The following is a 14420-nucleotide window of genomic DNA, read 5'->3' as shown; positions in this document are numbered from 1 at the left end:
TTTTGTTGTTTGTTTGTTTGTTTTAGTTGGTGTTACATCTTCAGTGTAAGAGGGAGTATTTACCTGATAATTTTTTTCAAATGTTGCCTTTTCTACGTGGAAGACTACTGATAGCCTAAGATGAAGGGCTTTCATTAATATAACTCCATCTCATTTTCACATTTCTAAAAGCAATACAATCAATGTAGTAAGTTGAAAATAATAATGATTTTGTTTAAATGTGAAATTATACATCTACATTTTTAAATTTCAAAATATCCCATATGATTTTGAAAAACACCTTAGTCTTGATATAATACACTGAATTCTATAACCTATAATAGCAGGAAAAAGAACTGTGTGTTCTGTACCTAAGAACAGCAAATGTCCAAAAACATTCAAAATTTGTATATTATCTTAAAGGTCACTTTTAAAATATTTTTTGAGTAATAGTGCATGTGATTTAAAAGTTGATTTATGTTTCAACTTCAGTCAGAAATTTCATTAGTAATATTGCACAACTAACCCATAGTTAGGCCTTAAAAAATATTTGCTGAGGTACCTGCAGGGCACTGATACTTAATGTACCTATTAATCTTGAAGTGCTTTCAGAATTACTTTTTTTTAAATGTCTATTTTTAATGCTAAGTGGATTAAAACAATTTAATTCCTAGAAAATTGATAATACAATTATGCAGGTGGGTAGAAATATGCTCTTAATAAGAATATTGAGGTAAACAGAATACCTCTTCCCTGACTCTCCTGGATAACTGAGAATTTATTGAATTTGAATAATAATACTCTTCCTGAGGAGTTCCATTGGTTTTTAAAGGAAAGAACCACAGCTTTGAGGAATAATTTTTTACCATGGGACTGATTTGAATTTGAAAAATTAAAGGAGTGTATTTTGCTGTATACTTTTTTATTATCTGTTTTTGAATATATTTTATCAACTTGCCTGCTTTAAGTTGAATGATTGGGAGTCAGATTACCTAAATGTTAATTGTCATTATGGCAATAGTGAGTTTTGTGACCTCAAGTAAAACTTACATCTCAATTTTTCATTAGTAAAAATGAAGAAGTTGAATGGATGATTTCTAAGATTCCTTCCAGTTCTAAATTTTATTATTCTGAAATTGGAACCTTAAAATGTATTATTTTATTAGTCCTATAATGAAATCTCTCAGAATAATTTCTATGCTGCCTTTTTTCCTTCACATTACTAGGATGAAAACTTACATATAGTTTCTCATGTGATTGATTATCAAGAGTCTGCTTTAATATTCTTTTGTCGGTCAAAGCCACTCATATAAAACTGTTAAAGAAAACCAGGGGTCCAGAATATTACCTTTATTCGTGAATAGCAGTAATACTAAGGGTCTTTTACATTTCTCTTTCTCCATCTGAAAAATAAGCTATAATGCTTGACCTGTATTATACAGAGGGTCCGGTAATATAGATAAAATTTGGATGCCTCACAATAAATCAAAGGCGTATTTCTAATCATACTACCTATGACCGTATCTTCAGTGTCCATAGATCATTCTTTTTTTTTAATTTACTTAATTGAAGTATAGTTGACTTACAATGTTGTGTTAATTTCTGCTGTATAGCAAAGTGATTCAGTTATACATATATATACTTATTTTCATATTCTTTTCCATTATGGTTTATCATAGGATATTGAATATATTCATAGGTCATTCTTATATCTATACTTCAGAACTTCTTTTTTTTTTGAATTTTAGAATTTTATTTTTTATACAACAGGTTCTTATTAGTTATCCATTTTATACATATTAGTGTATATATGTCAATCCTAATCTCCCAATTCATCACACCACCACCATCACCCACCTCCCTGCCATTTTCCCCCCTTGGTGTCCATACATTTGTTCTCTACATCTGTGTCTTTATTTCTGCCCTGCAAACCGGTTCATTATACTTCAGAACTTCTATTCAAGACTTCTGTGTTGCTTAGTGGAGAAAACCAATTGCAGAATAAATTTACCTTTATTGAGCATGTATTCACGGTTCAATAAGCTGTTCAGCCTCTAAGGCCTAATGAACAACAGCCCTCCATAGTACAGAAGAAAATTAAACGTTAGTGGCACAACAAGGAAAATTATGTCCCTTAAAACTCTACCTTCTCTGAAACTTCTGGGGTGATGAAAATATCGTAGCCATCAATTGTGATGGTGGTTACCCTGGTGTCTGCATTTTTTCAAAGAACATCAAACTGTACACTTAAAATGGATGCTTTTTATTGACTGTAATTGATACCTCAATAAAGTCGATTAAAGGAAAGGCAGAAAACAGCTGTCTTAGAGGCTGGTAATCGGACAAAAATGGAAGTCGGATGACCTGAGTTTTAAATCCCAGGAAGAAACCCTGTTACTTTAGGGAAATCTTGAATCCTCTGTTTCTACCTTCTCCGATGAGAAAGTGAAGGTAAATTATTCCTTTTTAGTTCCCACCCTGCAGCAAGATAAAGTAGTATGGTGACAGTGAGTCTTGGTTGCTTTGAGAAGCTGAGGAAAGCTACAAGATTTTTTTTCCCTAGAAAAATGTACATATAAAAAGGGCTGGGACTTCCCTGGCGGTCCAGGGGTTAAGACTCCACGCTTCCACTGCACGGGACACGGGTTCGATCCCTGGTCAGGGAACTAAGATCCCGCATGCCCTGTGGCTCGGCCAAAAACAAAAAAACAAAAAAAAAGGCACACCTTTTCAGGGGCTTCACAGCCTTTCCTTTCAAGCTCATCTATGAAACCCCAGTGAAAAACACTGCCTAAGTGTCTTAAGGTGAACCCAAAGTATCAATAGTAGGTAAGGGTAGGTGAGGAAAAGGTAGCATCGTTTTTAGCACCTACCTGTGTGTGCTAGGCAATGGGAATACACTGCACAGAGGAAGGCAATCCCTGCCCTAGAGGAACTCTTGATGGTTGAAATGTAGACACTTAGTCACAGTTAAAGATTACGCTCTTATCAGTGCCCAACGTCTGCTAACCTGTCAAGTATCACACTTAGCTTTGTTGTTACTAGTTCACAGTTTGTCTGGCAACATGAAGATCTTGCTGCCAAAATGATTCCACACCTGGGATTATAATCATTGTGCTTACTGTTCTCTTCCTTTCTCCCTCCTCCTCCTCTCTTTCCCCCTCCATCTTTCTCTTCCACTCTCCATCTCACTTTTCCTTTCTCCTCTTCCCCTTTCCTTCTTGTTCTCTCTCTTCTGTCTCTTCCTTCCATCCTCCCTCCTTCTCTGCCTTGCCTCTCTCTCCCTTTCTTCCTCTCTTCCTTAAGCTCTCTCTCCTTTCTCCCCATTTCATCTTCTCAGTGTTCCCATCTAGGTGAGTAGTTCATGTGTAGGAAAAACTCTGTATTCGGTCAGCATGGATTAGAATTATCAACCCCTTCTTTTATAATACCATCAAGAAATACCTGCTGAAGTGTATAGATATAAACATCATACGAATTAAGTTTAGTTTCCAAGGCTTAGAAGTGCAGGATCTTCCAGGGCCCGATATCACTAAGGGGCCCTTGAAGTTGCTCAGGTTTGCTTACTTTCTCCTGCTTTATTGCAGAGTAAGCACAGAAAGAAGAAAGAATGTAGCTGTGATTATTGCCTCAATTTGCCCCTTTCCTTTCCCTTCTATCTCCTACATGGAGAGAGTCTCTTAGTGATGACCCACTGGTGTTGGCCATCATGGCAGGCCCACCATCGATGGTGGGATGAAGGCTTCAGTCCCACCTAGGATGAAATCCCCCATCCTGCTTCCCAGAGAGGCTCCCATCAAGGCTGAGCTCAAGAACCCACAATGAGTGCCATAGAGCCACTCTAAATGAGCCTCAGTGATAAAATGTTTATATTGATCGCTCAACAGGAATATATTTTTCTTCCTTCTGAGTTGGGAATGGGTGGGCCACTCACTAGCTGTTCTATCTCAGTGTGAACTTTTTTCCAAATCGGCTCAGTGCATGATGAGGCTGAGCTGCGTGGCATGTCTGAATTTCGCCTTGTGGGCTGTGATTAATAGTCATTCAACCAGTGGCCCTGCTAAATGATTTCTCCCATCCTTTCACAGAACCATGATGGCAGTATTGACTTCCGAGAGTATGTAATTGGCCTGGCTGTCCTGTGTAACCCTGCCAACACAGAGGAGATCATCCAGGTGGCATTTAAGGTACTGTCAGCCCCACTGAAATCATCTTGGTCTGTCTCGTAAACAAGTGTTGACTCTAAGTGTATTATCTGAAAATCAGTGCATCTATTACGAGTGTTTATAGATCTGCTGTGACATGTACACGAGGGCAATGTGATTAAGACAATCGCTACCGAGAATAAAGAAAAGGCAAGCATCCATTTAAGCAAAAAGAAAGTCTTTGGAAGCAGCCTAGTTAACAGCATTAAAATTGAAGAGCAGGTGATTTCATAAATTAGTTTAAAAATTATTTCTTTTCAGCCTCCCCATTTTGGAGCCCCAAAGTGAGGTTTATAAATAAACACCACCTGTCTATAGTCATCCCAATTCACCAGGCAGAAAGTTCTGATCCATCCTTATTTTCTCACTCTGTATGTCAGAGATATTTTAGGTGATCTTTTCCCGATGGAGTTTATTTTGTTGTGGTGGTGTCAGGTGAATACCATCATAAATGTCTCAAGTTTCCACCCTCTGTGTTTTCCTGTATATCACATATATTGTCACAGCGGTATGGGGGGTTGAGGGGCAGATGAATAAAATCCATGTCCCCCATCCCTAGCAGAACTTAATGGAGGTTTGAATTATGAGAACTCAGATTCCATTTTATCACTTATATATGCAAAAAGGAGAGGGAAGAATACATTCCCAAAGTGTGTTTTGGTTCTTTGGAGATGAAAGGTGCTTTATCTAATTAGTATTTGAATGGGATGTTCCCTTCCATATTCTAATCTTACATGATCTGCTCTCAAGTAAAACAAAAACTTGATCTCACTTACCAAGCTGTGTATGTGGAATCTTATTGTACAGCTCTTTGAGTCTCTGCTTCATCCACCATAACAGCTGAGGACCTTCCCCATGCCTCTTTCCTACTCTTATTTCTTCCTAATTTTCTCTGAGAAGAATATCCCACTGTGTCCTCAACAAGTGTTTTCCCCTCTATCATCTAGATAGACTCTCTTCCTCCCAGAGTCCTTTCTCACATCTTAGAGGCCACCTGGGATAGCCTCACGAATTTCCATGTGTTCTATCCTTGACAGAGGAGTCCCCAGGTTGACTTTTTATTTCAGATTGGTTTCAACTGAGTTAACTGCTAGGTCTATAAAGAACCTAAGAGGTTGATGCTTAGCAGATGGTCTCAAGGCAAGGGCCAGAACTCTTTCCAAGCTGAAAACTTTTACAGACTTATTCATCATAAAACCTAAAATTATACACATAGCTAACTTATTCCAACCCAGACATTTCTGTTTCTGTTCTGGGATTGTCTGTGTGATTATAAGGTCAGCTGGGCAAGTGGTCACTTTGGGTTTACCAATGAAAGACCTGATAGAAAATTTGGCCCTTAATCATAGTAATTATTGTCTTTAAAGAAGTCCTGAGATTTTTCTCTAACCTAGACCTTGGTTTTGAGGGGGGACAGGGAGAGGAAAGAAGGACCTAAAACTATAATTAGCTCTTTTTTCAGTAAAGCAAGTGTCATGTTTTACTTTGGTTATTTTTTTAACCTTCTCAGGCGTGTATGATGTTTTGGTTTTTTTGTTTTGTTTTGTTTAAGTGTCTATTTGCCTATTTTATTTTATTTATTTTATTTATTTATTTATTTTTTGGCTGTGTTGGGTCTTCGTTGCTGTGTGCGGGCTTTCTCTAGTTGCGTCGAGCAGGGGCTACTCTTCGTTGCGGTACACGGGCTTCTCACTGCGGTGGCTTCTCTTGTTGCGGAGCACGGGTTCTAGGCATGTGGGCTTCAGTAGTTGTGGCTCGCAGGCTCAGTAGTTGTGGCTCGCGGGCTCTAGAGCGCAGGCTCAGTAGTTGTGGCGCAGGGGCTTAGTTGCTCCACGGCACGTGGGATCTTCCCGGACCAGGGATAGAACCAGTGACCCCTGCATTGGCAGGCAGATTCTTAACCACTGTGCCACCAGGGAAGTCCCTGTATGATGTTTCTGAAAATTATTTTGGCATGCTTCTATTTTTCATTTAGTAGTATCATTTTGTATATATACAGAATGCATTCACACCCTTTTATTTGGGTAACACTTCACAGTTAACTTCCCATCTTTGACCATATTTCATCATCGCGGTGACCTTTAGAGGTAGAATATTAGTCAGCATTCTTCAGTTGTAAGCAGTAGGCATAGACTCTGGCGGAGGAATCAGTTGTGAGGACAGCAAGCAGGCTCCAGGGAAGACTCCAAAGCAGGCAGCTCCAGAGGTCCCAGCTGCGGGAGCTGCTCTACATCTCCCTTGGGCGCTGCCGTTAGAGTGAGCAAACTCCAACGCTGTTCATCATTCAAATTCCAGGCAGAGTCCAAATGGTCTTGGACCATGTGCTTGCTAGGAAAGACAGGATGTTTTGATGCAGAGTCCCACAGCATTCCGTGCACTGGGGAGATATCGCTCCCCCATTCTCCAAGGAAAGTGGGGTGTTAAACCTTCTACCAGAGCCCAGAGCATGAGATTTACCTTAGATCTGGGAACTCTGTAGTAGGGAGGCTATTGGGAACGATGAGGAATTGAGAGAAATGGAGGGATTTTTGTGGGGTAGTTGTGACAAAGGACAAATGGAGAGGAAGTAAAAGTCCCCAGGATGGATGTGTGAAGGAAACTTATACAGAAGGAAGAGCCATCAAAGCACCAAATTTAGATGATTGGATAAGTTGGTGAGAATTCTTTAGGAATGGAAGACTTTTACAGAAAAATCAGAGTTTGTGAGAAGGTGGGGGGAGGTTGTGACTGAATCCTGGCAGTTAATGTCTGAAGTCCAAGGCCCATAAAGAGCCCCGGGGCTACTGTTGTGAAAACAAATGCTAGCTAATTCACTTTGCACTTTCCAGCTATCTTATCGTCCATTTAGGGGCTGAGTCGTAGAAAATGGACTAGGAGTCCTGTGCCTTCTTATCTGGGGGCAGCAAATCACAAGTTCGAATTATATTTTTCTCCTCCCACCCTAGTGGACAATTAAAACACTATTCAGTATTTGCTTATTGTTCTTTTCATGATTATCACACCTTATCCAATGCCTGTTTTTGATCGTGTATTTGGTCAGAAGTGGATACCTTAACAGCAGGAACTGTAGATATCTGCCTGCATTTGGGCGACAGCTTGACCGTTTACAAGCTGTGTGACCTTGAGAAAGTTACCTGGCTTCCTTGTTCCTCAGCTTTCTCATCTGTGAGATAGGGCTAATAACAACACCTCCTTTACATAAGACTATTATAAGGGTTAAATGAGTGTGTAAAGTGATTTGAACATGTTGGATCAGTGCCTGCAAAGAGTCAGTGTTGATATCATGAAAAAATGTTAATACCCTGGAGAGGATTATGAATATGGCATATTAATTATCTATCGGTTACCCCTGCTTTGCTGCTTGACTTTCAGTCTATCCCACCCTTTTCCCTCTGCCTATAAACATATTCAGTCTCTCCCTTCCTGAAGGCAGCCTCCTTTTGTATGTGGCTATTACCCCATTTATCTCCTGCGCTTTATTCCATAATTTCTTAAAAGAAGAACCATGCCTTTTGCCTCCATGCCTCACCTCTCTAGTCATTGCTTGATTCCCGTTACCATCCGTCGCCAGGATCTCCTAATTGCCAAATCCAGCAAACCTTCTTGCTTCTTGCTTCTTGCTTGGCCTTCCTATGCCATTTTACTCTGTTGGCCATTACCACAGTCAGAGTTTCTTCCTCTTTCCTGAAAACCTTCCCTAGCTTCCAAGATGCATGCTCTTTCTTTCTACTTCTCCATCTCTCTGGCTGCTGCTTCTGAGTTTTTTTGGCCGGTTCCTCTTCCCTGCACACACCTCAACTCTTGCTGTTCCCAGGGCTCTGCCTTACTTTGTGCATTTTCCACAGAGAAGCTCAAACACACTCGTTTCAATCCTTACCTGAATTCATATCTCAAGCGTCCTCACTCTCCTGAGCTGATGTGCTGAATCTTACTTCCTCCTGGCACTTCTGACTCAAATTTAAGCTCTCCAGGTCTAACCCTTGATCTCATTGGGAACCTGTTTTCCCACTCTTGGTAACATAACCCACTTTCACCCACTTGCCCAAGCTAGAATCCCTCAGCCGTCTTTAGCTCCTTCTTTTCCATCACTACAGACCTCTAATTGATATGTAAGTCCTGTCTTTGCTTCCTTATAAATTCTCTTCCTGCCCTTCCTGCTTCTCCACCCCAGACTCTTAATTGTTTTTCCTGCCTCTAGTCTTTTCAACTTTCTGCCCTCTCTCCATCCTCCACACTTTGCCTCAGAGAGCTCCCTCAGTTCACAGGCAGTCACCCCACAGCCCTTCCCATCATAATCCTGCAGGGGTAGATGAGGCCTTATATGTCCATCATGATCTGATCCTTGCTTGTCTTTCTCTCTCCTGACTTGAGCCCCAGGCAATTGCCTGCCAGTCCTTGTATGTGCTGGGAATATCTCTTCATGTTTTAAGACCCAACTCAAATGTCATAAAGCCTTCCCTGATCTCTCCAGGTAGGATTCATCTTGTTCTACACAGGACTCCCATGTGCTTTTGTACTTACTATGGTTATAGCGCCTATTTTTTCCATGTGCTTTTGTACTTACTATGGTTATAGCGCCTATTTTTTCCATGTGTTTTTGTACTTACTATGGTTGTAGCCCTTATTTTTTTTAAAGATTTATTTATTATTTTATTTATTTATTTTTGGCTGCGGCACACAAGATCTTTTGTTGCAGCGCACGGGCTTCTCTCTACTTGTGACGCACAGGCTCCAGGGTGCATGGGCTCTGTAGTTTGTGGCATGGGGTCTCTCTAGTTGAGGCGCGAGAGCTCAGTAGTTGTGGCGCATGGGCCTAGTTGCCCTGCAGCATGTGGGATCCCAGTTCCCTGACCAGGGATCAAACCCGCAACCCCTGAATTGTAAGGCAGATTCTTTACCACTGGACCACCAGGGAAGTCCCTGTAGCCCCTATTTTAATCCTATCTCTTTCTACCACTAAACTATAAGTATTGTGAAGGCATCAGATACCATACTTATGGACATATATCCCTAGCCCCCGGCACAATGAATGTCTGAATTACTAAGGAGTTTATTTTTTAAGATTATTCCATACCACCATTGCTCTGGAGGAGCTCATTCTTAGACTTTATTTTCTTTTTCCTTCAGCTCTTTGATGTTGATGAGGATGGCTTCATAACAGAGGAAGAGTTCGCCACCATTCTGCAGGCTTCCCTTGGAGTGCCTGACCTTGATGTTTCTGGTCTCTTCAAGGAAATAGCCCAGGGGGATTCTGTTTCGTATGGTGAGTAGGCAGTTTGGCTCCTGATTCGGTGTACTGCACAGTGTACAGCGTACATCCAGACTATGACTGACCCTCATACAAGAGTGTTGTTTCCCCCCACTAATATGTTAACGATAGAATTAATAGTAACAATGATGATGATAGTAAAAATAGTAGTAGTGGTGTAATGGTAGAAGCTAATTATTGAGGACTTACCATATGCTAAGCACTCTTTACACATTTTATATATATTAATTCATTTATTCTTTATAGCAAGCCTATTCGATCAGTACTCTTCATTATTCTTATGTTACTGAGATGCAAAGAATTTAAGTGACTTACCTAAGATCATCTCCTAGAGAATGTCAGAGTTGTAGCCACAGTAGAGGGATATGGACTGAGGGACCCACAGTAATAACAGTAGCTAAACCATCTATTAATGTTTCCTGTTAGTGGCTTAGATGAGCTTTCACGTTCATTATCTCACATCATGTTGATGGCACCCCTGTGAGGTAGGGACTATCGTGGAGGAAGACCTTGTGGCCAAGTGGCAGGTCCATCCACCAGTGACCAGCCTTTCTCCTGATGGCTCGAGTCCACACATGAAGACAAGTCCCCTAAGGGCTGAAGGGATGGTTCATCAGTTTCACAGTGTCCTTGGGAAACACACCTCAGTGGAGAGGCCCCTGCCTTAGCTTTGATGTGATCGTAGATGTCAGCGTGGCTTATCTTCCCCAGTCTTCTCTCCTGGGCCAGAGGGGGATTCCTCTTGAATGCCTTTTTCCTTCTGGTGTTCAAAGAGTTTCAACCTGATAACTTTCATGGGATGGGAGAATTAGTTCACAGACTTCTCTTACTCTTCTGTTTTTAATTACTGTCATTTTGGCTGTCCTTATTCTATTTTAGGTAATTAAGTGCCTAGGGCACTTACTCTATTAAGTTCATTTTAAAAAAACGAAAGGATAAAATGGGAAGTATATACTGATATAAAACTTAAGAGTCATAAACCCCATGTGTACTAATTCTCTGACCATTTTCATCGCATAGTTAATACTCTGTATTACTCCAAACTACAAATTTTGAAAAACTATTTGGAATAACTATTTCAATGGAAGCTAATACTAAGAATTATTTGTAGGTAGTCATATTTTTACCTGTCAGTTTTAATATGTTTTTAGGGAAATCTACTGTGTTTTTTGGAGTTCAACCTTTTTCTTTTTAGAATACACAGAATATCTCCCTTTCCCCAATATTATGCAAGCCCACTATTTTTTGCAGGAACGTTTGAGGTATTTAAGTATGATTTTATGAAAGAATAGGTATAGAAATGTATCATGAATGTATCCATTTACATTATTTAAATGTGATCATTTAAATTGTTTTCATTCTTGGTTTTCCTTTAGCCAAATTAATGCCCAAATTCTACTTATTGCCAGCTCTCAGCACTTCTAGAAATGAGTTACTCTTTAATGCCACTAGCATCCCCAAAGAGGACAGAGAGCCTTGATCTTTTGACCAGAGCACAAGTCTTAAAAGTAAAGCTCGTGGTCTCAGTAGATCAACACTCCTGCCCACGTATCTTAGAAGTCACTTACGTCCTCTGTATCTCCGTCATTGAAATAGACTCATGCAGATAAATCTTTATTTTGGATGTTAAGAAAGAACAATTAATAGCTTGCCTAATTTGGAAATATAAAGTGCTCTGTTAATGCAAAATAATGTTGTAATTGCAAAGAATGATCTGGGCTCTATCTGGTGACTTCCTCATCACTAAGACCTGTTTTTATCTTCAAGAGTTGCTAGATAGTCTAATGTGCCATGAAGTAGACACTTGGTTATCGGAGGATTTTTTTTTTTTTTTTTTTTAGTGAATGGATAGAAATAAGATATTGGGTTAAAAGCCTTTTATTATAGAGTCAAATAGCAAGCTGATTCAAAGACCAGGCTCGCTTTGCTATATAAGCTCAATAAAGTTTTCTCCATCCAAACAGAAGAGGAGAGAGAAATGTCAAATTTTGGGTAACATCATATTTCAGAAACTCCAGGTTACCGGAGGCTTGGGGTTCAAATTCTGATGGTTAATTTTGTAAGCCTTCTATACTCTACCTCACTTCCTAAATCTCAAACATCTGAGATAAAAGGAGGCCTACTACTCAGGGGTCTTGTGATATGATTAGTGAATATTGTACACTCTACTTGCCCTTACTGATCATAAGTCAGGGCTCAGCTTTTCAAGATGGTTTATTTCTTTACCAGAGTTAAAGGTTAAAATAGTTTTAAAAGCCAGTAATAGAGAGTCCTGGGTAATAAATTTTGTTAACATTTTTTATTACAAAAATATAATAAAATTACATAAAACAATAAAACATAATCATAGAGCACAACAAAGTTTTACAAATGAACACTTGTGTAACTACCACTCAGGTCAAGGAATAGAGCTTTTCAATAACTCTAGAAGCCTCCATGTGCCTATTCCCAAATAGAACCCCTTCCTCTGTCTTAAAGGAGGGAACTGCTGGCCTGACTTAAAAAGGAATCTCTGCCTGCTTTGTTTTAGCATTTCACCACAAAAGTACACATCTTTAAATATATTTTAGTTTTGCCTAAGTTTTTGAACTTTGCATAATGGTCTCATACAACATGTGTTCTTTTGCATCTGGCTTTTTTTTTTTTTTTTTTTTTTTTTTATTTTATTTATGTATTTATTTGTGGCTGTGTTGGGTCTTCGTTTCTGTGCGAGGGCTTTCTCTAGTTGTGGCAAGCGGGGGCCACTCTCCATCACGGTGCGCGGGCCTCTCACCATCGCGGCCTCTCCCGTTGCAGAGCACAGGCTCCAGACGCGCAGGCTCAGCAATTGTGGCTCACGGGCCTAGTCGCTCCGCGGCATGCGGGATCTTCCCAGACCAGGGCTCGAACCCGCGTCCCCTGCATTGGCAGGCAGACTCCCAACCACTGCGCCACCAGGGAAGCCCGCATCTGGCTTTTTTCATTCAACATTATGGTTTTAAGATTCATCCACATTGTTACAACACAGCTATTCATTCATCTTCATTGCTGTGTAGCATTTTGTTCCACGAATATGCCATGATTTACTTAGCCATTCCAACTGTTGACAAACGTTTGAATTGTTTCCATTTTTTACCTTTTTTCATTATTCATTATGAATAATGTTGCTGTGAACATTCTCATACATGTCTCCCAGAACACAATATGCACAAATTCTCTCACTTATATACCCTGGAATAAAGTATGCATATCTTCAACTTGACTAGATAATGGAAAAAACTATCTCCCAAAGTGGTTGTATAATTTATAGGGGTTGAGTAATAGACTTTTGCAATCATTGTATTATTAAGATCATATGTTAATCTGCATCATGCCAAAAGAAGATTCACCTCAATTTATTGGATTTTGTTTTTTCTCCTCTTTTAGAGGAATTTAAAAGTTTTGCCCTAAAGCATCCAGAATATGCTAAGATATTTACAACCTACTTAGACCTCCAGACGTGCCATGTGTTTTCATTACCAAAAGAAGTCCAAGCAACTCCCTCAGTCGTAAGTAATAAAGTCAGCCCTGAAAGTCATGAAGAGAGTACCTCAGACAAAAAGGACGACTGAAAGCAAACATTCCTAATAAGGAAAATGCAGTGGCTTTTACTTGAAATTTCAAAGGCGTTTATTGATAGTATTTTATTTGTGATTGAGTAAGCTTTTTTATAAAAAAATATAGATTTTCTTATTGAAATGCTTCTATTCACATGTGTTTATCAAGTAATATTCATTTTCTTTTACATTATATTTTGCTATACTGATGGGCTTATTGGCGATAAAGATGTTTTTATGGATTTTCCAGGTTAATTTGCATATCCAAATGAATGAAATGGTCTCCCTTATTTACTGATGAGCATTAATCAACGCTGCAAAAAGTTTTAAAAGTATAAATAATTTTTCATCTACTTTCCTCTAAAGAAATAAGGTTAGCTTTAATCCCTTCCCATTCTAGAAATAAGAATGAAGAGTCTGAGGAACGTTGCAGAATTTTATACCTTTAACTTCACAGATTCATTTTTTCCATTTGCATTTCAGTTTCTTGGATCACTGAACATGGGGGGATTGGAAGGGAGAGCTCCGCTAACTAGATGAGACTTCTTAAAAACTCATATTCTCTTGACCATGCATCCCTATTGTAGATTTCCTTAACCACCTGCTAAGGAGATCATAACCTTTTGCATGATCTACAGATTTAGAACTTTGTTTTAAAGACAACAGCTATGGCCAAAGGCTATGTGGGAATTGCCTTATTGAAGGTAACATTAATTGCCTAATGAGAAAAATTGTTTGCCACAGAGTTTAGTTTAATTTGAGTTGGGTAGTTTAGAATGCAGCCCTTGCCCAGTAAATGAATCAGATTTACTTTATTTATATATTATTAGAATTAATATAGTTTATCATTTAAGTGGGAGTTTTATTAAGTGTCCTCTCAAATTTTAGAGCTTGCCTGAAATATCTACAGGGAAAATATGAAAGGTTCCAAAGTATCACCAAAAGCTAAGGAATCCAAAAACCTACTTTATTAATGCAAGACCACAATTTAACCCCCAGGCAGGAATTTAACAGTGATATTTTTTTCCTTTAGGTTAAGCAATAATTTCCCTCAAGTGCCATTTTATCATATGTCATGCATGCTTACTAAAAAGTTTCATCCTTAAGTATGAAGGATGAAACAGTATGATTGTTTGCTTTTTACATATCTTAAGCTATTTAGACAAAGCATCGAATAAGCTGAAAACAATTTCTTAAGTAATTAGGAAAGTACATCTTTATAATATTGGTTGTCATATGCAATTGAATGTATGTATTACTCAGGTACCATGATTTTTATCATAGAAAACCCACATATTAATCCCATTAATCATGAAAAAGTAGCATTTTAAATTACAAGCTTTCTGTGAGGCTCTTGAAAGCGATCACATTGTTTTCCTGTTTTAAAGTAAT

At 39.0% G+C, this 14420-nt stretch overlaps 1 protein-coding gene across 2 annotated transcripts in view; it reads left to right on the top strand.

Annotated features, from left to right (window-relative positions):
• Positions 1-14098, top strand: part of LPCAT2 (lysophosphatidylcholine acyltransferase 2) — a 63156-nt gene extending 49058 nt beyond the window's left edge. For both annotated transcript variants that reach the window (XM_061173013.1, XM_061173014.1), the window contains 3 exons: positions 4068-4166; positions 9312-9447; positions 12859-14098. In XM_061173013.1, coding sequence (XP_061028996.1) covers positions 4068-4166; positions 9312-9447; positions 12859-13043 — 420 coding nt within the window. In that variant the 3' untranslated portion in view covers positions 13044-14098. The remainder of the gene's footprint in view (positions 1-4067; positions 4167-9311; positions 9448-12858) is intronic.
• The last annotated feature ends 322 nt before the right edge of the window (positions 14099-14420 follow it).

Source organism: Eubalaena glacialis, chromosome 18 (genome assembly GCF_028564815.1).
Source record: "Eubalaena glacialis isolate mEubGla1 chromosome 18, mEubGla1.1.hap2.+ XY, whole genome shotgun sequence".
Lineage (NCBI taxonomy): Eukaryota > Metazoa > Chordata > Mammalia > Artiodactyla > Balaenidae > Eubalaena > Eubalaena glacialis.
Note: the sequence above shows the minus strand (reverse complement) of the source record. Positions and strands in the feature narration are given on the sequence as shown.